Genomic DNA, 27,528 nt, shown 5'->3' on the forward strand with positions numbered 1-27,528 from the left:
TGTACTGTTTCAGTATGCTATTCTAAGCCAAGTGTAGCTGAATAACTCTGGGTTGCATAGAAAATAAATGCATCAACACATCATGATATTTTGACAGCATTTCCATGTTCTTTTGTGGCAGTGTTTTTCCAAATGGTAATGAATAGTGGCTAATGGAACTACCAAACACATTGATGTCTGTTTAAAATTTTATTAAAAAAAGATAATATGTTACTCTTTACTGTAAAAAAAACCCAAACTGGAGATTTTTGTACTTCATTTATGCAAAGTAATACCTGTGTAAGGGATTTTGCAGTTAGGCATCGTGATATTACCAGTTCTGTAATCAAAATAGTTCTGTAATAAAGTTCCCAGTGCTGTTTTCATATGCATGTTATGTGCCTTATCCACCACATTATTGGACTTTTTTTCCCTTTCCCCACAGGCTCTCTCATTTAGTGCAGGGAGTAGCTGGCACCAGCACAAAAAATAGCTCCGCAATAGTCGATTTTTAATTATCTGAGTCATGTCAGGTTGTCAATTGCATGTTCTACAAGCAGAGACCTTTGTGCTGTCTTAGTTCCGAGTACCTTAATGTCTCAATATAGCGAACTCCAGTACTTCTTATTTGGAAGTAGCTGCCTTTTATTCTACATAATTCAATAATCTTCAAAGTTTTCCATTTAACACGTGGTTCTATATGGCTTTGTATGTTCTTTCATTCATGCCTAAAAATACTCTTAAACGTATATTTATTTTCCTGTACTATGTGTTTTCTTGCTATTTCACTTCTGGTGTACTTACTAGGAATAATGACACAATAAAGGGTTTGGAGCTGATGCTCTTCAATTCATCACCTCTTGTGTGTTGTCTTCATTTTAGCACTCCTCTTTAGTCTAGATTCTGCATCCTTTGATCTTTTTCTATTTCCCTGCTAGTGGTTTATTTTAGGCTTTCACTTTCCTCTTATTCTCTATCTCTTCACCTCTCTTTCACCACTCATTCCAACTGACAGTGCCTACCATTTGCTTTTCCCTGGTGAAATCCTTTATTGAAATTAAGAAGCTTTCCTTGTGTGCTGTTTGGATCTATTAGTAGGGTCTTTTCCACCCCTAGGATAAAACAGTCTGTGGAATGGTACTCTTACTTTTGAATTAAGTCCAATTGATCATCCTCACCCTACATGGAAGATGGAATGGGAAGCTTTACCTGAACCAATTCCCAGCTTTCGTTGTCCCCCTCACCCCATACTTATCTCTGTTATAAACAAGGCAGAGCTTTGTGGTAGTAGTGTGGCCAAAATATCTGTGCTGGCACATGCAACTTCATGTAGGTAAAAAACCTTTTCCTCCTAACATTGTGAAACTTCAGCTGGAATTTTCTTAACTTCAGGATGAAGTTAATAACCTGCACAAACAGTAGGAATTCAGAGCTTTACAAGCAGAAAGCATGACCTTGCTGTAGGAAGTAGAAAGTGATCCTAAATGTAAGGGCTGGTAAGAAGGCCTGTTTAAAACAAGCAATCTAATGAACAGCTGCTGTGATCTTGGACAGATTTTTCAGGAAGTACTTAGTGCTTATGGTGACCAGTAGGATTTAATGATGGTGTAAACAAACCATAAGATTCTGAATAAAGAAATCTAGAAACCACTTATGCTACAGGTTCAGCAGTGCTGAAAGTGATAGCTGCTGGTCAGGATTTATGCCAGCTCTCTTTGATGTTTACAATTTTCCTGATTCAAACATGTCCTGACATATCTAGAATTATCTAGCAGTGCACTTTTCTGGAATAAGTGAAGGCCAAAAATGGGACAGACTCTACTGAAATTATGACACCCAGCTTTATAGGTTTGGTTCAACATTCTTGTGAAGATGTAAGAAGAGGTTCTCTGCTCCTTTTTCTTAGAGTTTATTGTTAGCAGCCAAAGATGAGGTATTTTTAGGCCAGTACTTATTTCTCAAAAAATGCTTTCAACCTTGCAAAGTTGGTTTATATATAAATAAACTCCTCCATGCGTTCCCATCTGGTAACTTTTGAAATCTTCAGATTTGTTCACTGAAGCATGCTTCCTCTCCATCTCCCTCACCAATTTCCCTGCTGCAGAGCGCTGAAATTGGGAACAGTCTGCTAGCTTTATGTCCCCAGTGACGCATCCTTTTCTCTCTACCCCAGTCCAATCTAAATTGGATGCTTTCCTAGGAGTATGGAGAAATGAGGGGTAAATAGGCTGAGTGATGCCACACTGGAAGCTGTATGGCTGTTGACGTAAATATCCTGGGAGTCCCAGACCACACCTGACAACAAGGGCCAGGTGCTTCCCCGCCTCCTGCATGGCAGTCTGGGTTGTTCTGCTCAACTGTATCCAAGAGGGCATCCATGTCAGAGCAGATGTAACAAGGTAATGTGAGTCTGATTTTTATGCCCAGCCTCTGTTTGACTCTGCTGTGCCTGAGGTTCTCATGATTGCAGTATGTTAAACCTTTCCTAAGGAACAACCTCGTGTCCCTTCTGACATGTTGCTCTTTGACCTGAGATTGCTTGATGCTCTTGGCTGCAGAGCTGCTGGTTAGCTGGAGCATTTTGTCTTGTGAATGATTCCTGTAAAAGGCAGTTACTAAGAACCAGCTGTGTCCATGTATGTGTTTCATGCTCAGCATGACAGTTGAACCTCTCTGTGTTTCCTCTTATGTCTGCATGACTTTGACCACATGACTTTTTAACTGAGCTTTCAGTGCAAGTTTGAGTGCAGAAGGTGGAGTTTGGTTTGGGTTGGGATTTTTTATGGCCATTAGCTTTTTGTCTAAAAATGCGAAGTTATGGGATCCCTTATGTGATATGTTGCTCCCAGTGTATAGTTAGTCTTCCTGACCCATTGTTTTTGGGCTGTGTTGAGTGTCTAGCAAACGTTGCAGCCACTTTGCACTTTGCCAATGATAGCTTTAGCTTGGTTTCAGAGGATGTCTTTGGAAATGGAAATATGCAAACTCTTGGTGCTTAACTATTAAAACTTTTATGGCGTTTGCCCCACTGTCCCAGGAGAAATGTGTAAGCACATCATTGCATGCTGCATTCCCTTCCAGTATCTTCCCTTCTGAGCAAAAGGTTTGTGGAGAAAGAAAGGAAAGGAATATAACGAAACCATTTGGGTACAACATTCTCATTTAGGTAGCCTTATGTATTTTCCATAACTAAGAGACAAAGAAACAAAAAAGAAGTTGTTGGGAGTAAGGCACCTGGCTGTGAGGAAAGGTCTGTGGGTTCACCTCCCACAGAACTGAAGTGTGGCAGTGCAGGCTCTGGCCTAGCTTGGAAAATGGACTGCAGGGACAAAAGGCACCACAGGTGAGGCAAGAAGTCTTCATGACAATAGGAAGTATTCAACCTCTCAATTCTGCATCTTTGTAACACTGAATCCAAAGCTGCTGACACAATGACTGAGCCTTTGCATGAGCCTTTGCAGGAAAGGAAGCAGTGAAACACTTTATTTGGTGTATGGAGGGAACTTTATTTGGTGTATGGAGGCAGGAAGGAAAAAGGTCCAGAGGATCTTGAAGTATATTTGGGTGTGATCTGAAGTATCTTGTCAGCCAGTACCCAATCTCAGTCCTGGGCACAGCATACTGTGCACATGTGTGATAAAAAGCTCCAGGCTTTCTCTTTAAATAAAGAAGTGACAAGGCAAGGACAACATGCTACCTGGGAGTGGGCATTGTACTCTTGTTGCTTAGGTGGGCTTTGAAAGCACTGGTTGCTTGCAGGGCATTAAAACATCTTTTCCTTCTAAAGCTCTGTGTCAGAAATGATCGGTGTTTGAGAAATGTGATGGAGGGGGCTTGCACATTGCTCCTTGCAACATGGCAAGCTTAGGGAGACAGCACAGTTTTGTTTGTTTGTTTTTCTGGGACATTTCCAGCATTGCTTGTACTCTGGGATAAGGAAAGAAGAGAGTATACAGAAAGGGGAGATTGTGTCACCAGATCCTAAGAGAGGAGTGAAAACTCCCAGATTTCTTTGGCTGTACCATAGTTGACTGCAGTTTTCTTTGCAAGTGATTGGCTCATGTTACAGAGACTCTAGTCCAGGCTGTGAGTTTTCACTGGATAGACACTGATTAAATTCCAAAGGATCTCGTAGATGTTTGAAAAGGTTATCTCTGCATGCAGAACAAGCACCTCATACTGCTGGGATCCCCCTCATAGCAGGGATGGCCAGCCCTTGATTTACCCATATGTAGCTAAGCCTCTATATGAGAGAACAAATACTGTGTTGGTTAAATGTTACTTTAGAGTAACTGAGCTAACAATCTGGCTTAGGTTTTTTACCTAAGTAAAAAGTATTGAGTTATTAAAAACTAATTTTCTAAGCAGACAACTCTTGTTTTCACTCAGTTTTACTTCAGAATAATCTGAGTGTATTCTTTGCTTATATTGATACTCAAATATTGAATTTCATCTATGTTTTACACCATAGCTAGGATGTTCTATAAGGAAATATAAGGCTAATGTAATTTAAAAAGCCAGAGGTTACTGATAAGCCTGATATTAACAGGAGAAAAAATCCAGTTATAATATATTTTGTTTAATCTTGGTTGGAGTGTGGGAACCATCTCTGCTTGCTCATGTATCATGGTGAGTGCTTTAATTGCTCCTCTTTTTATCCTTTGACGCTAAAGCCAAGGAAAATATCTTTGGTTTATTTTTGTCATGTATCTACTAATTGGAAGTGAATCTAGTTTTGAAAGAAGCATTTAATTTTCTTGCTTATATTCAGGATGAAGTGAAGCAATGTGAATTTTGTTGTGGCTTTCTAAGGCAGTGGGAAATCGCAGAGCTGTTGTGTTAATTTCAGTATCAGTTGAATGGTTTGCTTCAACACCAAAAAACTCAGAATATGCTTTGAGGCACTGTGCTATTGCTTTAGTTGTGTTCTGAAAAGACCAAGCACATGTCCTCATGCCTTTCACTATCCAGGGCAGAAGTTGTTTTTTGGGGGAGAAGTGTGTACGAATATGCTGGAAAACAGCATCCTTTCTGATTAGTGTCTGGCCAAAGTGCTCTGTATTTTTAGGCAAGGTGTGCTTAGATTGCACACTCTCTGGGCTGGCTGATGCGTGCTACCCTCCCAGATGACTGTTCTCCCCAGAGAGGTTAACAGGCTGCTCTGCTCCGGAGTGCCATGACAGAGGCTGCTCCTGCCTCTCCCTGCGGCAGCAGAACAGGGCTGCAGTGTGTGGCTGCTCAAAGGCTGCTGCTGCTTGGACAGTGCTCAAACACTCCCGCAGGAATGGCATGAGGCTGTGTCAGGGAAGGTTTAGGTTGGATATTAGAAAAAGGTTCTTCCCCCAGAGGGTGGCTGGGCACTGGAACAGGCTCTCCAGGGCAGTGGTTGCAGCACCAGCCTGACAGAGCTCAAGGAGTTTTTGGACAATGCTGTCAGGCACATGGTGTGACTCCTGGGACGTCCTGTGCAGGGCCAGCAGTTGGACTCAGTGATCCTTGAGGTTCCCTTAAGCTGAGCATATTCAGTGGTTATGTATGTGCAAAGATATGCCTGCCTGTAGCTATAAAACCCTAAAATAGAATATGTAATGTGTAGCCTTTCTCAGACACTCATTTTTGTGGGGTACTTACTGTTGCAGTATCCACATACAATTGCTTCATGGTACCAAGATGCATTGGGGTAAACTGCTGTTTTGGGGCTCCTTATGTGAAAAGCTGAAAACCTCCATTTGTTAGTCCATAGCACTTCACACCTGCATGCACAAGTGTGCTTTCCATCGCTCCAGAGGCTGGTCCTGGTGGCTTTGGCTGCAGCCCTGGCGTGCAGTACTTTTGTGTGCTTCCTCTCAGCATTTCCATGCAAATCAGGGGTTTTCAACCTCTAGCCACATAGGAAATACAGCCAGTTATGGTAGTTGTCTGTCTAAAAGTTGGTGTATATGGCTTGCTTGCTGTCACACAGGTACTTTGTAGTGAAGCTTCCTGGCATACTAATGCAGCAAGCAATTACTTGAATTTTAAAATCATCTTTCTTTTCCCACTTCCGACTCATACAGAAGGCAGCCTTTGCAACAGAGTGGAAAGGGACAAGCAGACAGTGGAGTCTCCTTCGCCACCTGACTCTGCCTTCCTCCCCACGCAGACCTATCTCATATGCAGAATGAGGCAGAGCCCCCAGGGGAAAAATAGCATCTAATCACAGCCCTGGAAGCAGAGCGCTTATGCACGCAGGTGCTGGTGCGAGGTCACACAGCCTCCAATTTGTGTTCTATTTCTGAAGCCTGGAGTACTCAAATGACATTTTTCCTTCCCTCTTTCCCTCCTGCTCCCAAACCTTGTTTATTATATATCTAACTACTCAAGGCCTGATGATTCTATCATCTTTATTCATAAGTAGGTGAGAAGAAAAGATAGAAAAGCTAGACCTAACCAACTCTGCTCACAAGGGAGGACTGCGAGTGACCATTACTAGAGGGTGAAAAGCCTTTTGGCCAAACCCAAGCGAGTGCAAGTCCTGAGCAGCAGCTCTCCAGGTGATAACTTTGCTGTTTGTTGGAAGGTAATACTTGTTAAGTCCCCTCTATCTTTCCTTATTATTCTGTTGAGATAAAGCTGAGGTTTTATGTAAATAAGTCTAAGAGGGAAAGGGTTTAAAAGTAAAGTCTTAGTGTTTAAATCTGTAAGAATTTTGCCACTGTGTGTGATGCATGTAATTTAAAAAACTATTACACTACAGCCATGTAGTGTAATAGATGGATGTAAGAGTGGGGGTTGCCCCACAACCTAAGAAACATGGGACTTGTCTTACACAAACTAGAGTGTCCCCTACACCATCACCTCCCCCAAGTTCTTCCATTTCTCAGAACTTAAGGTTGAAAGTAATTAGAGGAGAGATGGAAGGAATGGTCCTAATCTTTGGGAACTATTTTCCATTCACTGAAGTGTGATAACAATTTTACTTTGGGTAGCTGAAGTCTGGCCTTAGTCTCTGTCTGTTGTTCTGTGATAACATTTTCCTGGGTTTCTCCCAGACTCATTAAACATTATCAATCCCAGGAAAATCTAACAAGGACATGTGCTTGGATGAGAGCTCTGCTGGACTGAAATATTAAACTATGACCATTCATAGCACTGATAGAAACTGGAAATTTTTTGTTGGATAGTTGCACTCATGCTTCACAGCTCAGGGATTCCATGGGCTACTGATGCCAGCTGGGCTTTGGTAAGTTCTGGGCTTGGGCATTTAGGTCAGACCTGTTTTACTGCTGTCTAAAATAGTTGCTTTCCACAGTTCATGCATATGACCAGCTTCCCTTTCATTCAGTAAAGTACTGTGCAGCAATTAAAAATATCACAATAGCTTTAGGCTTTTTCTTGGTCTCTGCATATTATACTTCTATGCAAAGGTCTCTGTAACCTCTTTAGGGCTCTCTAGGGAAGGAGGTGAGCTTTTTTTTACAGGTCTTAGTCTAAACTGCCATATGAATCTTTTAGTTTATATATAAACACCACTATTTACCATAAAGAGCTCAACAACTAAAGTAATACTTGCTGCATGCCCTTTTGAGGTAATCTTTGCTGCTTGGCTCAGTTCTTTAGAGTACAAGTGTTCTTCCTTCTTTGCAATGTTTTTGTGTCCATAAAGGGCAAGAAAGGATGTGTTTATTTTTACCCATTTAGAAAGGGATAAAGCTTAGATCAGATCTGGGACTTGAGTTCAGCACTTGAGTAGCAACACTTACAAAGGCTGATCGAGACAAGTGAAATTGGATTTTGTTATCTTGTGTTAAAGGCTCTGGCATGCTCATATCTTTAAAGCATTAAAAGCTAAATGTCCTCAGATTCAATATCCTTTAGGCAGGAGAAATGCTAATGTGAATGTTAGCTACAAGCCTATTTTGCTATGAAACTCCATGAACTCGTTGAAAATGTTTTTCCGATATCTTAAAACTATTAATACCTTGACTAAGAAATTTGTTTGGAGATATTACTGCACATTGATGATGCATTTTTAATAACCCTGCCTAGGAAAGAGAATATTGGCTGGTTTATACAGACTCAAGTGGGTCGATAAGTGTGTAACAGACGCATGTGACATGTTGGAAAACCACTTACAGGACGATATCCAAGGTCACTCCTTGTCATGTCTGCAGCGTGTGGCAGAACTGCAGTGCCAGAACTCTCTCTCCTGCCCTTCCAAACAGGAGAAATCTGAACTCCTCTTCACAGAGCCATGCATAAATGGATTGCCTTCCGAAGAGGAGGACTCGGTGGCAGGAGCTGGTTACTATGGCTATATGCATTGCTCACTCTAAATGGAGGAATCAAGCCAACAGTCACTGTATACATTAGCTATATTTGTATATGAAGGAAGCTCATAGCCAGCAGCTGTGTGAAGGTGTCGTGATGAAATCCAACTTGACTCATGCCAGTCAAGGACTTGGTGACTTTCATGCCTTTAAAGCAGCACAGACTGAAAGCAGCAAAATCTATGCACCGTGGGATCAGGTCCTTTGTCCTCCTTAAGCCTTTGTTTTGCTCTACAGAAAAGTTTCTTCTTTTCTGTGCTCCTAGTGATCATAGAACAGCCCAGATAGGAAGGGACCTGGGGAGATCCTCTGGTCCACCCTTTCGTGGGAAAGGGAGCCCAGGTGGGATTGTACAGCACCTGGTCCAATCACATCCTACAACTTTCCAGCAATGGAGTCTCTCCTCTGTCCCTGGGGTGGAAATGGCAAGTCATGATTTTGGCTTGGAAATTATGGAGGTGCCAGCAAGCCTGGGCTCTGGGATACAAAATATAACAAAAACAACTCCTAGCTGTGTTGGCTTCATAGTCCAGCCTTTTTTGAAACTACCCACTGAAGCTAGAGTTTCTGTGGGGTACCTAGCAAATTTTGTTGCAGGGTGGCTGTCAGAGTGGGCCATTGGCTTTTCCCTTTATCCAGTGCTGCATAAAGAGGTAAGTATTTGATAAGTGAGGGGTTAAGCCAAGGCTGTTACCACCAAAGGCTTGCTGAAACTCTTGTTCCTGTCTCCAGTGCCCAGATTTTCATGCAAGTGGGAGCAGTGGACTTGGGAATGCTCAGGAGGTGATTTGTAGCACACAGCCCAAACTGATGGAGCATTTCTATTACCTGCTGTCACTTGTAATTCCACTGTTAAGGCTGAAGAGGGTTTTGCACTTCAAACAGGGGCTGGATCTTTAATCCCAATGGAAAATAGAGCATATTTGCTGCAGATGTAAAAGCTTGCCTTTTAAAAATGAATTGGGTTGCTGCAATCTACAAATATTTTAATTAGCCTGAGTTCAAATTAATTAAAAACTGTCATTTAAAGAATTAAGCGCTTGCAGGTTTTACAGAGTTTTGAACGATCTTAATGGAATTAAAAAGACACTTGGAACTTTCCATATAATTAAAAATAATTGAAATCTTCTGCCTGCATGTATATTAATAAATCAGCTAATAATTAAGCTAAGTTATTGGCAATGGCTGTATTTAATGTTACATCTAGAGTATAGCCTAAAAAATTTTAACTAGTTCCACTATGAAACTGGAAACAATGCAATTTACCATCACTCTTCTGCAGTGGCTGGGATGTCACTCTTATGGGAGATACAGAGAACACACAGACTGTCACTGGTGGATTAGCTGTGTCACTTAGCTTTAGTCTTGAAAGGTTAAATGGCTTAATGGTTGAATGGCTTGCATGCTTCTGCTTGAAATGTCCCCCATGCCACTGAGCCCTTGCCTGCTGCTGGGGACGAGGGAGAACTCCAGAGAACATTTGGTGCCGGTAGGATGCCTCCAGCATTTCTTTATATGTGTTCTCCCTTTAGTGAAAAAAAATGCCCTAACCCATATTAAAAGCAAAATCTGTGTGGAATGGGCTGCTTTGTGTGAGGCTTCAGTCAGGCAAACCAGGTGCCAGCCTCCTTAGAGTTTGGTGGCTGCCGGTTGTCATATGCTTCTGCAGTGACTCTGCCCTTATAATAGCACTCTGCTCCTCCAGAAGACAGAAATCTTGCACAGGAACCCCAGCTGGTGCCTCTCATTCAGTCTCCACACAGACTTTTTGAAATAGGAACTTCCTGAAGGGGAGGGAAAAAAAAGCCAGATAAAATGAATGGATGCTAGTGATTACTCATTCAATAAATCCAGAAAGGTGGAATCAGCTCTAAAGAGGCTCATAGGAATACAAACAGATCCCTTAGTCACAATCTGTCCTCACTGTGCCACAACATGAAGACTTTCTGAGGACTGTAGCTGCATGTTTCTTATTTCAATTCAGTTGGGTTCCTTTTGATGTCATCTCTTAATTTCCTGGATTAGTGATGCTTGGTTGGAGGCCATTGGAGGCAACATCATTGTCATATTCCTAACTGTTATTCTGTCCTTAATATTTTACTTCAAGCTGAGTACATAAATGCTGGGCTGGATTTACTTAGACGGGCTGATCAGAAATACCATTGGTGTGGGAGGATGGTATATATCCTCTCTGTATTTGCATTTTTAATATTAATGATCTGTTCTTATCGTCAGTTCACTCAGAATTTTCAGCTTTTCTTTTATTTAGGAACTCTAATCTTTTATGGCTGGAAGATATTCTCTTAGCAAGTACTGAATTTCTTTTTTTTTTGATATTTGAGATCTCCAAAGAAACTCTGATAAACATGGCAAGTGCTGAATCTTGTCAATTATGTCAGTGCTTAATATATTTTGTCAGGTTGCAGCAGCAACCAAGGTGAAATGTCCACACTTGTTTCATTGAGGGCTTTTTGGGGGGGAGGAAGGAGATAACTTTAAAGACATTAATGAATAAAGGAGGAATAAGACTGAAACAAATTTCTGCTAGCTATCCTTTTTTTCCCATATCTGTTTGTCTTGGTTGGTAAAAGTGGAGCCACAAGCAATGAGGCCTGTTGGTATTCTCCTTCTGCCATGTGCCTTCCCCCAAGTCCAAGAAGAGAAAGTTGTGAAGGGAGATCACACATCACCTCCTAGACCATCTTGTCCCTAGGTGAGGGCAGGGGGGGAAAGGAGGTGACACTGAGGAAACCCAAATGCTCTGAATTTGCTCAGGTGTGGCTGAATGGCTGCTTGGGGTTCCCTTGGAATGCCCCCGCTCCGAGCAGCCGCGGTTCCTGCCCCCCGTGCCCCACACACGTGCTCAGCTCCCTGCTGCTGGACTGGGCAGTGGGACACAGACAGGAGCCCCGTCCAGTGAGGGAGCACAGGGCCAAAATACCTTTCTGTTGCTAATACCTCTGCACTTCTGGTTCTGATAACAGTGGTAGGGGACACTTACAGGAGATAACAGGATTATGGCAGGTGTTGCTGAGTCCCAGAGCTTGGCTGTTGTGAAGGCACTCAGGCTGCCCTTTTTTCCATGTCATGACTTTATCAGTGATTCAGGGTCAGGGGTGTGGAGTTCATCTCAGCAGAGCCCCATGTGACATGTCACACATTGTTACTGCTAATAGGCTGTGGTATTGGGACTAGGGAGAGTGTGGAAGGTTCTGTTTCATTTGTCCTTTTGGACCTCCTCCCATAAGCCTCATACTTCCTTTTAAACTGTCATTAAAACACATCCTGAATCTGTAGTCTGAAAGACTGTGTCCTTTCTGGTTAGGGAAGTATTTGGGTTTGAACTTTGAACTTCAGGCAAATGTTATGAAAAAATCATTAAGACCAGTCTGCATTGCATGAGTATGGGACAGAATGGCGCCTACTACTTAAATGTCATTTGATTTATTATTTCTGGGGAATGGATCTATACATCTGCTTTCTGATTAGTTCTCCTGTTGAAATAAATTCTGCTCATTGGTGTCATACTCAATGGGCATGCTTTTTACCTGACAAGGTACAGTCATCCTGTGTGGCACTAGAAAACTGTAAGCAGTTCAGGTGTATTCAGGATAGTTTTCCACTTGTTGCAAATAGTTAAAACCTAAGTCTGTGTGTCCAGTGAAGAGTGAGCCAAATCTTCCTCCAGTGTAACTGGAAGTATAAAGGGCATTGCTATTGCCTTTGGATGTATCTACTTATTCTGTTGTGAACAACAGTGCCAATTAGTGCATTGCTCCTTACACGTGCAGCACCTAAAATCTGCTCCTCTCATTCTTCATTCAGAATAAACTGCTTGGGTAAGAAAAAACTTGCCATTCATTTTTACACAGGTAAAATTCCTACCTTTAAAACCATGTCTGCCCATGGAGAAGGATGGGACTTGCTCGGAGGGCACTGCCAAATTCTTACAGCCCTATTGCCTGTACTCTTCTCCTGGTCCAACAGCATGACCATGAACACACTGCCTAGTCCTTCTCTGAAGGTAATCTGCTTGTAACTCCACACAGAGAAAGTAGTGGGAATTTAATGCCTCATTATTTATATGGATGTAGCCTCTACCTTCGCCTCAGTTTCCCTTTCCTAGAAAGGTGACAGCAATTCCGGCATCACACCATTTATTTAATGATGTCTTGCATATCTTGAAGTATGAAGGTGTGTCAGTAATGGATAAAGGCAGGCCTCCAGGCCATGCTGGCAATTCAATGGAAATCACCTGGACTTTAAATCTGCAGTTCCCTCTCTGTGGTTCTGGCGCACATTTGGGTGATGACAACAGGGGAGATTTTTCTGCTCTGGAAAATCCCTGTTCAGCAACTGCAGTGCAAAAAGAACCAGAGAGTCTACCAGGACCGTATTGCTTGACAGGCAAGAGGCAGAATGATCCAGCTCAAAAAATACATCTTCCTTTTCTTTTCTCTTTTTTTTTTTTAATAGCATATTTTCACACCCAAAAATAGCCTATATTTTTCTCAAAGTTCTGTGTTAAATATTTTAGTTAGCCTTCTTCTGTAAGTTTGGATCCTCAGAAAAACATTAGGTTGATTTTTAAAACACGATACACACTTTTCTATAGCTATATAAACAAAAATGTTATTTTGTTGCCCTTGTTGCAGGAGTTATTATTTGGATCTCACTCTCTTGTCTAGCGGAAGCAAGGCACAGCCACCTGACCTGCAGAAGGGCATCTGGAAAGGTGAGATGAATAACAGTGTGCACCCACAGAGTGGTAAACAGACTTTCAACCAAGATTGTTCCCAAATGCTCTGTTGGTGAAGAGATTTGAATAGATGAACCTGCTGGTGAGAAGTTGCTGCATAGATCCAAATCCAAGGTTTTCTGCTGAGTGAGTTTTGATGACAATGAGTCACTCAGCTGGGCTGGTGATCTTGTCAAATTAGTTCTTTAGTTCTTTCATGCTGCTGAGCTACTGGTATTTGAAGTGAAGCTTCAGAAGGGCCTAGTGAGGCAGGGCATGTGTTCCATTCTTGTTCAGCATTTTTACAGCAATCTAGCTTCGCATCATCATATTGCATATGTTAACATTTTCTTTTCCTTTTCTTTTCTAGACCATTGGGTGAGACTGAAATGCATATAACTACATATGCAGCAGACACTTTGGCTTTGTGAAAGAAGTCTCAAGTATATGATCTGATTTTTTTTGGTTCTATCTCCTTCATTATTTTTTTTCCTGAAAAATAATATTTCAGTTACAAAAGAAAAAAAAAAGATAAAGAAAAATATATTTAAAATCAGCTCGAGTCAATTCTGTTACAACTGAATTGGCTGCTGCTGGGGATCCAGTGTGACTCTGAAGAGAATTGTGCCTGTGAAGAGAAGAGAATTGTGCCTGTAGCCTCACTGGAGATCTCAGCTGTGCTTTTTATCACTGTTGTGATTAAATTGGCTATCCTCTTCAAAGGCAATCCCTGGCAGGTCTCGGTAATGGTGCCTCCGTGTGTTTTGGTCTGGGTAGGTAGTGCAACCTTTCTCCAGTGGCATCCAGGGGTTCCTCTGGGTGGTCCAGCACAGCCTTTTCTCACCATCCCTCTCTCCTGTGACTCCTGTCATCTCATCACTCCTGGCTCTGCCCTCCCCGAACAGCTCTCCCCTTTCCCATCCCGCTGTGCCTCTCCAGAAATTACCCCGGCGTTAGACCGATGTGCTTGTCGCACAGGATGGGAGCGCCCTGTGCAGGAGAGGCTGAGCCCGACGCGCTTCGGGGGGTTTGCTGGGGGCAGGATTTCGCTCCAGCATCGGGGGAGTTTGCCACAGCTCGGCTGTGGTACAGCAGCACTGGCAGGGTCAGTTCTGCACGTCTCCAAGGAAGAGGCTGCTTCATCTGGTACTGAGCTCTAAGTGCAGAACATCACAGCTGAGAGGGGAGAGGTTTAGAAAATAACTTGTTGTCACATTTATAAGTCTATATATATATATGTATAGATATTTATAGATATACACACAGATGTATAAATATATATGTGTGTCTCTCCTATATATACACTTACGTGCACGCACTAGCCAGTCATATTGCTGTTGGGGAGAAGGATCACATGCCCATTTTTGGAGGTGCTTAAATTCAGCTGACAAAAAGGGTCAAATCATTAGGCCATGTGAAAAGCACAGACTTGTGCTTTTTCAGGCAGAAGGTAATACTCCTGGAAATAGATTTTCTTTAAAATTTGGCCTTAATATTTCAATAAGCTTTGCTGACTGAATTTTCAGCAGAGGTGACCAGCCCAGTGTTTCTGTATTTGGAAAGAAATAATATTTTGTTGTTGCTTACAGAATGTAAATGCTGAAAAACTCACACAGTCTCCTTCCTGCAGTGTTTTCCTGCTAAATTAACATCATGCCAATCACATTGGGTTTATTCCGTCAGGACTTGCAAAGTTAATAAAGTATCCCCATGACAATTGTTTCACCCATTAAACTGTCTCTGCGTGTTTTAGTGAAGCTTGCTGTTGGCATAAGGTAAACAAAAGGCAAACAATCCTTGACTGAAAGTCGAGTTATGACTCATACAGTTACAGCCGGTAAAATGGAAAAATCACAAAACCTCCTCGGCATGAATATTTTACTTCTTTCCCCCTCAGCTCCTCTGAAAAATAAGCTTCCACAGCAGCAAAACCAGGCAATCAGCAAGGACTGTACCCAGCCCTACCCATACCTGAAGGGCAGCTCTGAATCCTTGAAGCTGAAGTATAAAAAAGCCAAAAAAGGCAAGTTGTCTTGCAGGAGCTTGGCACCAGGAGCTAGAATATGTTGTGTCTGAAGACCTAGGAGTATTTTAGGACAGCGCTGCCTATTGAAATGGAAATGTGATTTTCAGGCTGCTTGAGCAGACAGAGTGCATCACAGTCAGAGGCTGAAGTAGGCTAATGAAGTACCCTGTCTTTGAAGTCAGATTGCGTAATACAAACCCCAGAGAGACGGCTTAGAAGATTTCTTTTTTGCCTTGCATTGATCAAGACTAAAATACTTCTGCTATTAGCTTCAGAAAGGTTTAATGGAATTGGTGGTGGGACTACGGTAATTCCAATGACGTGCTATGCAAACAAAAGCTTCGTTAATGAATACTCAAAAGATTAATCTGAACTGCCCACATGCATTATTAGCGCTTTTAACTCCCTGCCTTCCCCCAGTGGTTATGGATAATGCAGAGTGGTTTAAGGTGAGGTGGGGGAGGGAAACCCAAAACTCACTCACGACAATTAGGCTATGTGATAGTTGGGAAAAGGAGGCCCTGCAATTCTCAAAACATGCCATTAATCTCTGACCTGATGGGCAGGGTGAGATGCTCAAGTTCATTGGAGACGGAAAACTTCCAACAGAGCGCATTGGTGGAGTGGGGGCTGTGGTCAAATTTGGAGAAGAGTGACGAGGCACATGACAAAAGCCTTCTTTCCCTCCCCCGGTGCATCTCCAGAGCCCACAAACTGAGACCATTTATTGAACTAGGCTCCCTTTCCATCTTCTTATTTTTCTTATGGCTGTGAGTCAGTCTGAGATTGATTTATCAGCGCTGTTAATCTGCTCTCAAAAGGCTGTCAGTCTCACTCCCAGAAGCCAAGCTCTCCCATTAAAAACCTGACCTATTTAAACGTTCTTAAGATACCGTAATGATTGAATGTCAGCAGGGGAGAGGCAGCAGTGACAGCTCTGAAATGTTTGTTGTCCCGGCCGGACTAGGAGGGGAGCGCTGCGCTTGGCATGGGATCGGAGGCTGAGGGACAGACGCAGCCAAGTGGGAAAATCGGCAGCGCTCCTGTGGTTTAGAGGGTTAATGCTCTGAAGTCCCTGCTGACCCCATGCTGCTCAAAACGGGAAGAGGCGGCAGGGGTTTGCATATTGATAGCAACAGATCACAGATTACAGTGGCTTAAAAGCCATTTAAAACATTTTGGTGGCTTAGGAATTATTTCACCAGGCATATTTGTATGAAAGCAGATACTTTCCGTAGAGAGATTTAAATTTCCGTTCTACTGTCACACCACACGGTAGGTGTCAGCAAAGAATTAATTGGGGGAAAATATTAAAATTACAATGCTGAAAGGAAGGCGTTATAATCAAGAAGCTTGACTATGCCAATATTCAAGCAACAATCAATTTATTAATTAATTATGGTAAAGTATGAGCAAAACAGTGCTGGGTACAGTGGGGGAAGTTTTCCCTCCAACTGCACACCGATATTTGGGCTTACAGGTACCTATAGGGGTCCTCAGAAGCTTACTCAGCAGTTTCTATTTCTACTTGTTTACAATTCTATACACGATTGTGATTTAGTTTTTCTATGATGCGTCCCAAAAAGGAGGATCTCCAGATGGTGGTGGCAGCCTCCGAGATGTTGGTCCAGTTTCCACAAGAACAATGATGAATCCCATCTGGTGAAGTCCAGCTCCCCAGATGTGGGTCCCCCTTGTTATTATAACGACTATAAATCTCGCAACAGTGATGTCCAGCTTCCCTTGTTGAAGTTGAAAATCCTTGAGATGATGTCTCTCTTCCTTTCTCAAGCTGTTTTTCTCAGTTTTGTTAAGAAGTGAGATAAGCATATTTCCTTTCTCTATATTCCAAAGCCATAGTTTCAAGGATACAAACAATATTTTAAAATTATACCTAAAAAGGTTACCGTTACAGCACTCTTTAAGGCCTGACTACAAGCAAAGAGCAACATCCCGAATGCTGTAATTCAAATACTCCTAAATCAATCCAGGTTAATTGCAAACAAAGGCCAGGTTCAGAGGCCTTCTTCCATGCTTTACTTTCCTCAGTTAATATTAGAATTTGCAGTCGTCCCATGGTTGGTGTCCACATGTATCGCAATCACAAATACACACATTTCCCTTCTGTGCCAGACACAAAACACAGCTTTGTATTTCACAAAGGTGAAGAGATGTTCCTGATGCCTCTTCAGGCTGCAGGCACATGTGTCCATGGCCAAGCACAGGCACTGCAGCAGGGGGAGCACAAAGGCTGGCAGAGACCTGAAAACCTGCAGTCTAATAATGGGAATCTAGCCGTCCTAAACATACTTTCAATGTACTGTTCAGTGCCAATTTTCTCATCCTTAAGAGATGTAGCAGAGTGCAACTATTTTTAAATCTACATTTGTCTCCCCCTCCAATTTTGCTTTGGGCCATCAGTGGCTTGAGGAATTAAAACATAATTCTTCACAAGACAAAAAAAATCACTTGTACAGAATGGGCCTGGCTTTGGTCCGGGATAAGATGTTAGCACCTTTCTTCTCCTGAAACTATTCAGGATGAACTTTCTCATCCAACTATGTCATTTTGGTTCTTTCCCTGTTGTTTTTTAAATAGATGCTGCAACAGCAGCATGGACCAGTGACCAAAAAAAAAGCCCCTGAGGAAAACAATAGGTTCTCATTCTTTTTAGATGCATCTTGTAGAGTGATCGTCTTTCTTGCTTTTTTTATAGAGCACCCCAGAGGATCCTGACTGCAAAGATGTTTTCTCCAAGCATATGTCTCTTAAACTGGTGTCCTTCTCTCTCATTGATCTAGCATTTCATGAGTGCCAGGTTATTACAGTACACATTTTATTAAGAGTAGTCTAAAGGCCAGCTTTCGTCAAAACCCAGCTGGCTGGTTGATCTTTTTGCCTAAGAAAATAGAGAAGGTTCATGACTGAGCTTTTTACAGATCCAATATGTCAACTTTTCTATATTAGACCACAATATTGACACTATCTTCTGTCTAGAGCTGATAAATGTTATTGCATTCCTTTCCAGTATGTAATGTTATTAAAAATAGTTTAGTCACAAGAGCTCCTTATCAAAGACCCTTGTTTCCCTAGAAACAGTGACCAGCATTAACCTTTCTAAAAGTAGACCCTGCAAAAGAAAGTATCTTTGGTTGTCCCTGTTACAAATTTAATCTAGGGAAAATGTGCTGCAATTTCTGTTTCATATTGAGAGAAAGCAAATAAACTCCAGAAAGGCTGGATTAATGTGCAGCATCCATTCACATCAGACTAGCAAAGAAAATAAATTGATTACGTTTGAGCCAGTTATCTGTGTCCCTTTCTAAGCAACACAAGCATTGAAATTGCTTGAGAATTAGCTATGGAAACAGTTGTTTGCAACCTCAAAAAAGAAAAGGGAGGCGTGGGAGCAAGATTGTAGTGCTCATGCAGGACTGATGAAAGCTGAATATTTGAAGAACAGAAAAGATGTAAGTGATAACAGTGTATTTGTAAGAAGATGGCTTCTTCTAAACAATGTAGGTGGCAAATGAGAATATTGTGTTTGGAAGTAAAGCTCCTGGCTATGTAAGAGAGGAGCAAGAGGGAGAGAGTATCAGCATTTTGTATCCTCATGGCCTGAAATAATAATATTCTCAGTCTTCTCAGCAGATTAATAACGTCCATAAAGCTTGGTGATGCTTGTGATTTACCTTGTTTCCAATGATGTGATCAGAAGCATCTGCTTGAGTTTACACAACTAATCACTGTTCACTTCAGCAGCCAAAATCACCACCTATCTATTCTTTTTTGCCAGATATAAAGCAAAAAGAAGGTGATTTGGATCTGACAGGGACACACATCTGTGCTGCAGGGCACCAAACACCTCTAAAGCAGCAGGCTAGGCAGCAATTCTGATGTGAGTGTGACAGCCAAACTCTAGAACGTGACACAAGCTGCTAGTGTTCAGCTGGAGTGCAGGTTCCTTTCACAGATGAATCCAGACCAGGATGGAAAGCTTCATCCCTAGCTGTTATCCCTGTCTCTGCTCCTTAGCAGAGCACTCTTTTCTCCAGTCTGTCTGGAGGTGAGCATGTCTCTAGCACAGCAGCAGTGATTCTCTGTCTCTTGGTTGCATTCCCCAAATGCTAAAAATACCAAGTTACCAAAGTGCTCAAATCCTCAGAGCTGCCACATCAGTCTCCTGTCTTTGAGCCTATCACTTCCAGAAATTCCTGTTTCTTACAAACCAACTTTGTCTGTACAACCTGTCCCCATCCAGTCATCAGCATAACAGCTTTAAAAATAGCAGACTCACTATGCAGACATTTTCCTTCTTGCCTGTTCACAACCCAAGCCACTTGTTCCTGTGGGTATCTAGGAATTCAATGAAGTTGTGAATAAGCTCCCTCCTTGCTTCCTTGGAATTGAGTTTTGTAGAGCACAAATATATTGTCTTTCCTCGTGGCCAACAAGCATTATCCACAGTATTTATTTTCCTTTCTGCTTTTATATTCAGCTTATGCTAGAACCAAAGGAAACCTATATATCTACCTATGCTGGTAAAAGCAAATCAGTCTGGCAGTGTCAGTTGTTTTGTTATTTATGGGTTGCAATGAAATGAGACCTGAGTTACTCATGGCGCTTGTTTCACAGGGAAAATGAGTTTACAATAAAAAGGCCAGACATTGCCTAAATTTGGACTCATACTTTGTTCCTTATCTGTGATTCACTTTCCAGGCAGAATCAATATATTCTTAGATTTCTTCCCTGTCTTGCCTTGTTCATAAACTGGGGAACACATGTGTATTCCAAACCTGAGCCTAGAGTCTTGGCTTTAAAACTCCTGGGGCCCAAAAAGGGGTTTTAAAGCCCTTGGCTGGGATGCGAGAACCCACTTCCTAGTCCTGTTGCTTGAAGGGAATTTGGCTCACATAGCCAAATTCCCTTAATAATCACTTAAGTGATTACTCCTGGTGCAAAAAAGCTTTGATTTTCATATTCCAGAGGAGTCATGTCTGAATAGTCTTAATTTGCACACACACACACACACACACAGAGACATATAGACAGACACACAGACACACACACACGCCCGAGCCCACGGTAATTAAGTTCTGAAGCACTTGGAAAAGCAATACTTGCCCTAGTGAAAACACAGAAGCAGGAAAGGCTTCTTCCATGAAGTCATGGAGCAAGAATGAAAGTGTGGCGAGGGGTGGCTGGGACCAAGAGTGCCATTCCCCACTGACATTCCTGACCCCCTCCCTCAGGGCACAGCCACATGTGTCCCCTCCCTGGGCATTGTCTCCTCAGCTGGGATCCAGTGGACAAATATAGGCATGGGGGGAAACCGCAGATGCCTTCAAACAGTTATCAGCAGTGACCTTGAGATAGGGGCATATAAAGCCTGGCCCAGGCAGAGTGGTGACACTTTCTGTGTGCTCTCCAGGGTGAGTACCAACCTCTCTCACTTTTAGGTGTGGGTGCTGTGCTCTAACACTGTACCGTGGGTTTGATATGATTAAGGCTTTCATGTGGCTTAAAGTTTTAGCAGTAGTATCAGTAAATATCTAGCCTGTGGTAGCCACTGTGGGATGCTGCTCGAATGGTAGAATAGCAAATACCGTGTTTCCTCTCTAACATCAGTGCAGTCATTTAACCAGCTGGAATAACCACTTAGGGAAGTGTCAGGTCCCCTGTAATTATGCATCTGAGTGAAATGATTAGCCAGTGCCTGCAAGTCATCTTTTTGCCTTCTCTATCATCTGCGAGAGATGATGTTTTTTTTGCAATTTGCAATTTTAAGCAGCTTGCTGGTCCAAGGCATTCTTCAAGAGTTACAACCCTTGGAGCATTACTGGGCTCCCTTTCCAGGCCACCGCAGTTGCTGTTGCATTATCCCTGCCTGCCCTTAGCGCTGCAGTCACTTTCAACAGCCCCAGTAAAGACAGAAAAAGTCCCTTTTTTCCAAGCCTGGGTGCACCAGCAAATTGGTCCTGGGCATGCCACTTCACTTTATACAACAGTATAGGCTTTCCACAGGGAGCAGGCATTTTCAAGGATCTCCCACAGCTGATATACAAAGGCTGGCTCTTTCTGTTGTTGGCTACAACAGGTTGAAAGGGAACACCTTTAGCTTTAGCCTTGTCTTTCCCAACTATTCTGCATTTTAAAAATTATCTTGCATCCATAACAAAACAAAATTTCCCGCCTCTTGTATCTGCTGATGGATTTGCCACAATGAATTCTCTGCACCCCAAGGGGAGCATGGCCTGGACTCCAACCTCTGCCATAACTCCAAACACCAGGCTGCTGAAGGAAAAGGATTCTCTCCCAGCTGCCAGAATGCTGCTTTACACCATAACATACTCCCTGTAGGGGTCCACCCTGAACATGGGGGGGAAAAAGGAAGAGATAAGGAGGTGATAGCTGAGGAACTGTCCCTAGGAGGTCCATTGTGCAAACGGAGCCAGGTTGCACAAAAGTGATTCAGAGCACTTTAGTGTATTCCAGGACTTGTGGGAACCTGCCTTGGGTCCTAGAGATGAACACTGGTGGGGTCCCTCTGGCATTTGCACATTTAATGTGAAGTTACACTTACGTGCTCTGATGCTGTCCTGTTTAAATGTCTGAACTGATGTGATTTCACTGCTCCACTAGAGATGAAACACACTCAGAGAGAGAGAGGCTCTGCCATTGACTTGTGTCTCCAGCTGGGAACTTTAGCCAGTTCAGATGATGTTGAAATAATTGGCAACTGTTGTGCTTATGTATGTGCTTAATCTTTAAAAATATTAAGGTTTTGAAAATTGCTTAATAATCTAGAAAAAATTAGGGCTAGTTCTGAGAAAGAAAATGTTTGCTCCACAGCAACAAGAGAGAAGGTATCAAGCTTTTACTGGAGCTGCAGGAGAGGGCTGGATGTAACGCTTTGGCAACTCTGCTGTCTTAGGCTTTATGTTCCCTAGGAGGAACATGTTGGAAACAAAAGCTGCCTTCGTTGATGAGGAGTTTTTATCTCTAGCAGGATTTTGTTAGAAATAAATTGAATTAAATTTTGAAAGACTACAGTGTCTGTCTGATAGGGGTCTTGAAAATTTATCCAGCTGGCCTGGATATTGCACAGTAAATAAAACAAGGGAAGAAATTAACCTTAGGGTCACTTACGCAGCTTTAAATAGTAGTCAAATGGTGTCCTGACTTTAAAAACCCCAAATAAACAAAAAAAATTAAAAAACCCTGAAATTCTAAAATTGTGTGTGTGCACCTTGTAGCAGTGGAACTTCTTTTAGACAAGGGCTGGGAAACATGCTGAGTGGTTTATGTGCATGTAAGGATTTATGTCTAAGTCTGTAAAAAAATCTCAAAAATAAACACACCCCCCCCCCCCCCCGCCATTATATCCATTTGATGATTTTAGAGAGTACAAAACAAATTAATTACTTGGCTGTACAAACACAGCAAATCAGTCTCACTGAGACCCATGTCCCCTGCCCTCTCTTTCACAGGAAAACCCTCCTAAACATTGTGCCCTTGTCATTTGAGAAAACAAGTGTAGGTATTAAGCTGGACTGATAAACTCAGAGCAATCTGAAAGCATATGAAGCCCTTGCTCCAATTCTTCAGACACACTTGCCCTCAGCCATGCCCTGCTGCAGGGGGATGCCCAGCCTGGTGAATTCAGAGGGGGCAGCACCAGCACAGGACCTCCCAGGGCCGTGTTAGTCCTGTTTTTATTGGCATGCTAATTCCTGAGTCGAGAAGTGCAGGGAGCAGAGCTGTTTCCAGCTCCAGCGCTGACTCTCTGCAGGGAGAGCGTGGGCATACAGCCCTGCAGCTTTGCAGCAGCGAAGTCTCGCTCCTTGTTTCCCAGAAAACGCCTGCCTGAGATGGAGCTTTAATCGGCTGAGTGGCACAGCCCCAGGGAGAGCTGCGGGAGAGCATACCTTTGCTCCAGGCCACTTTGAAAGGGGCCAGAAGAGGCCCTTGCTGAGTGGCTTTTAAAATTACAACTTCAAGTGGTCCCTCCTGCTCTTAAGCACCATATGCGCTAGAAAAAAAAGACAAAATCTTCCGGTGGAGATAACTGTGACCAATGTTGAGGTTTAGAAGCCTTCAAGACCTGTCTGATTTTTAATAAACTGAGGCAAGGAAGGGTTTAACTAAAAGTGCAGTCTAATCCCAAATCTGTGTTAGGCATTTGTCTTTAACATTAATCATCCCTTTGATCAGCCACCTGCCGTGTTATGCTGAACTTTTCATATTGCTGACATTGTTCATGGAATAGACAATTGTTTTGTTTTTTCCCCCTCTTTCTTAGGTAGACTGGGTGCCTTTCTTTTTCCTCTGTGAGCTGTGCCACCTTGAACCCTTGCCAAGATGATGGTCGATATGTCAGAGTTTGGGGAGGCGGCTCCCTACCTCCGAAAGAGTGAGAAGGAGCTGATGAAGGCTCAGACCGTGGCCTTTGATGGTGAGTTGCAGACTCACAGCCCTTCGGGGGCTGGTTCAGAGGGTTACATCTGGATGGAGTCAAAGAAATGCAGAGCAAAGCAAGATGCAAAGCCTCTGTTGTCACTGCTGCACTGCTGCTGTTGGAGGTAGCTGGTTCAACAAAGTTTGGGTTCCTTTATTCTGCAAAGCTATTAAAAACTCCCAGACAGTAAAATTTAAAAACAATCTATGGCAAGAAAGCGTTTATCTAGATTTAGAAGCAAGGTGTATTGGTACTGCTCTGCTAAAAGGGGAACATCCTCTCTGTCAGCTTTAGAGAAAAACAGCAGATGTTGATGTTTCTGTGGCCTGACTAGATGTCTTATTTGCTCTGCAGCTTGTATAATAATGTGATGTTAGCTTTTAGTTCTCCATAATTTATTTTTCATTAAATGAGTTTCTATGAGCCCTGAGGTTTAGTGGTAAGTGTGAATGCATCAACAACTGCCGCCTTTCACTATTCACAACAGTTGCTGTAACTAAAGACCTAAAATCTTGTGCAGCTGCTCCAAACTCTAAAAAGGCACATACATGACTAAATGTGAGTTGTTAATATTGCTGGTTTTCAACACAATACTAGGAAGAATTCAAAGGAATAAGGTTAAATCTGATAGATGGCAGCTGAATAATGTGGGTTGGATTCCTTGAACAGTTTGAAATTCTCTGTGTGACTTTTTAGCAAATGCCTTAATTTGGGCTTGAATCTCAGTTCCTCCATCTGCACACTGGTGATAATGATTATGAATTTCCCATGGAGGCTGAGGCTTAGCCAGCATTTGTGAAATATTTTGACACCTTGTGCTAGAAGGATCTAGAGGAAGCCGAGCAGTAGTTTCAAAGGAAGACAACATTTGGGAGCCCTATGCCTTCTGCTTCATCACACAGCTTCCCAGCACTGCCAATCTGCTGCACTCCCAGAGGTTTTGTGTCGCTTCTCAGAAAAAATAATCCAGCAATCTCACTTAGCTAGGCATGGTGTTGCTGTTTGATGCAAGGCTGTGAACTCTCAGTCTTCTTAATTTCACAGGGAAGAAGAAATGTTGGGTTCCTGATGAAAAGAAAGCTTACGTTGAAGCTGAAATTACAGAAACCAGTGAAGGCAAAGTGACGGTTCAGACATCGGATGGAAGGGTACAAAACTGGTTTTGTCTGATCTGTGACTAGCAAGGCCAGACCTGCGAGCTACAGAATTGTCCTTGTTTCAGTTCAGTCGCCTGTTTCATGAAATGGGCTGTGAATGGGAAGGCTCAGTAACTGATGCCAGCTCAGGATAGGATAACACATGGAAAATCACCAAGGGAAAACCAGCAATGCAGTCATGGGTGGGTGAGCATCAGCCACCGCACAGCCAGGGGAGGGCTGTGACTGGAGGTTTGCAACCAGCCAGTTCTGGTTTGGTGCCCTGAGCAAAAAACCCAGGCTCCAGCCAAATTTCATGGCTTCTTTTGCAGCCATAACATCATGCTTCTTACTTTTATCATCTCAGCCGTCCCCCATTCTTCCGATACCTGTGGAAACACACAGTATTGTGCACCTAGGCAGAGATTGACCTGAAGAACTTCCCTCTGCTGGGGGAAAAATATGTTTTCTTCCATAAGGTGTATGAAGCAACAGCGAATCCCAGTGTCTTCTGGTGTTGCTGCATTTGTTTGTCTTTGCAGACCATGACTATAAAAGAAGATGACGTGCAGACCATGAACCCTCCCAAATTCGACATGATTGAGGACATGTCTATGCTGACCCACCTGAACGAGGCGTCTGTGCTGTACAACCTGAGGAAGCGCTACAGCAACTGGATGATCTATGTAAGGGCCACTGCAGGGGTGGATCTAGCCACCTGCACTTCAAGAGCTGACATTGTGTGTGAACATGTTGTGCTCATGTTCATTTTACAACTCTGATAAGTCACAAAAGTCAGGGTCGACTGAATACAAACACGAAACTGAATGAGTAAGATGATGCTTGGCTCCTTAGTTTTGCTTGCTTGCCCAGGAAAGTGGTGGTGGGGGACATTTTTCTTAAATCAAGGTGCTGGGGAGACCCAGTTCATTTTTCCATCTTCTAATATTAATCTATGTCAACACCAGCCATGGGGATTTCTTTTGCTCCCAGTTAGCTGCATTCAGTTGTGTTTTAAATCAGTCAAAGGAATCCATTGTTTTTTACAGCCAACCCTATCTCTGTATTTTGGTATTCATCAAAAGAGTAAATCCAACATTACCCATTTAAATTCTGATTATCAAACATTTTCTGTGTTTCTCTAATAACCTCTTTATGAACATGTAGGGCCTAAAGCATAGCTTTGTTTGCAGATCAGTATAGGCAGAAAATTAAACTGGCATCTTGCCTTAATCTGTTTACTGGTAGGGGTGGATTCTTTTTCTTTCTAGAAAACAGGACAGACAATTCATGCCAAGGCCCTTCAGGAGCATGTCCTAACATTGTTTTTAAGGGAAGGGACCTGGATTTCACCTGAAACTTTTAGAATTTAATTGAACTCAATAATCTATGTGCATATAGTGATTGTGCCTATATGATAACTGGATTTCTTTGAAGATATTGCTCCAAGCTGGGCTAAGTACTTGAAAAGTTACCAGCTGACACCAATTGCCTGGGGTTACAAATCAAAGCTCACTCTTTCTCTGAGTGACCAGGCCCCAGAGAACTGATGTATATCATCCAAAGAGCAACTGTAAAGAGATTTTTACCAGCCTGACATCTCCAAAAGCTGAAAAAGGTTCCACAGCTTTGGGGCACAACACTATCATGTGGTTTTTCTCTTTGAACACCCACCAGAAATTGTCTAGAGGTTCTTGCGTGCAATTAATAATGGGAGGTTGTTTCTCCTCCTAAAAATGGAGTTCAAACAGGGAAGCTGTGACTTTCCATTGCAATGTCTGTTTTCAAGAGGAAACAACTCCCACGGAGCAGCAAGGGACAAAATCAGACACAAGTCTATTTGCTGCTCCTTTGTTTTACTGAAGGCGATGTTTGCATTTCAAAACCCCTTTTCCCCATTTGAAAACTGTTCAACATCTGTCATTTTGGTATGAATTGCAATTAGGAAGTCACTTAGCAGATCACTAACTTCCGAAATTTAGAAAGTCTGAAATTCAATTCAGAAATCGAGCCTAAATCAGCAGCTGGCAATGCCACATCCTGCTTGGTTAACCAAGACTTTTTGCCTTATCACTTGAATGAGTTTTTTCACTCTGGCTTTGTGTTACTCTCTAGACATACTCTGGTTTATTCTGCGTGACCATAAACCCCTACAAGTGGCTGCCTGTCTACAAATCGGAGGTAGTAGCTGCGTACAAAGGCAAGCGGCGCTCGGAGGCTCCTCCCCACATCTTCTCCATCGCTGACAACGCGTACCACGACATGCTGCGGAGTAAGTGCCGCTGCCTGCCTCCCCCAGCTTTCTCCTTGGCAGCCAGGCTGGTGTGACTGCGCTGCAGGGAAGTGGGCGAGAGCTCCTGCAGCAGGGAGCAAACACGAAAATAGTCCGTCAGCAACAGGGCTTGGCAGTCTGTGATGATTTGATACACGTGTGTATCCGTGCACTTCTTTCATTTCCAAACTGCCCTGTCTGTTCCTGTGGCACTCCTGGTACCCATCTGTCAGGTGCACAGATTTAGCTGTCTGAGCTGAGTGAATGCAGAAATGGGGCCAGCTCCCAAAGGTCTGTCAGCGCTTTCCCAAGCTCAGGAACATCCCTCCAGTCAGTTTGCGCTCCGTGTCGCGATGCTGGTGAGACCTGTGTGTGTTCACAGGCTGGTGAAGCCAGCCCTGTGGCTGCCACACTGCCCTGTCACTCTGCTGCTGTGACCCCGACCTGCACGGGCACCGAGCCGTGGCAGCGAATGTCCAGATTTCCCTGGGAAACTTCCTCACCCTGACCCGGCGTTGCTGGGGAAAAAGGAGTTTATCAGCAGAGGGCAGCAGCGATGTGCTCACACCAGGGCCTGGGAGGCAGCAGGATAAATCCAAAAGGGACTTGA

General features: G+C 43.0%; 1 protein-coding gene and 1 long non-coding RNA gene across 4 annotated transcripts in view; both read left to right on the top strand.

Annotated features, from left to right (window-relative positions):
* Positions 1-4,047: 4,047 nt before the first annotated feature.
* LOC311166477 lies at positions 4,048-14,902 on the top strand. 3 transcript variants are annotated; one of them, XR_014617010.1, is made up of 4 exons: positions 4,048-4,608; positions 12,161-12,312; positions 12,944-13,023; positions 13,397-14,902. It is a non-coding gene; the product is annotated as an uncharacterized lncRNA (long non-coding RNA). The 3 variants fall into 3 exon arrangements; XR_014617011.1 differs by lacking the exon at positions 4,048-4,608 and adding an exon at positions 6,381-6,538; XR_014617012.1 differs by lacking the exon at positions 4,048-4,608 and adding an exon at positions 7,056-7,201.
* Positions 14,903-20,465: 5,563 nt separating this feature from the next.
* The window catches only part of MYH15 (myosin heavy chain 15), a 45,414-nt gene continuing 38,351 nt past the window's right edge, over positions 20,466-27,528 (top strand). Inside the window, exons 1-5 of the mRNA XM_084201473.1 lie at positions 20,466-20,484; positions 23,355-23,507; positions 24,555-24,658; positions 25,189-25,332; positions 26,762-26,918. Of these exons, the coding sequence (XP_084057599.1) occupies positions 23,414-23,507; positions 24,555-24,658; positions 25,189-25,332; positions 26,762-26,918 (499 nt within the window). The 5' untranslated portion in view covers positions 20,466-20,484; positions 23,355-23,413. The remainder of the gene's footprint in view (positions 20,485-23,354; positions 23,508-24,554; positions 24,659-25,188; positions 25,333-26,761; positions 26,919-27,528) is intronic.

Source organism: Fringilla coelebs, assembly GCF_963513975.1.
Source record: "Fringilla coelebs genome assembly, chromosome: 2".
In the NCBI taxonomy this organism is placed as follows: domain Eukaryota; kingdom Metazoa; phylum Chordata; class Aves; order Passeriformes; family Fringillidae; genus Fringilla; species Fringilla coelebs.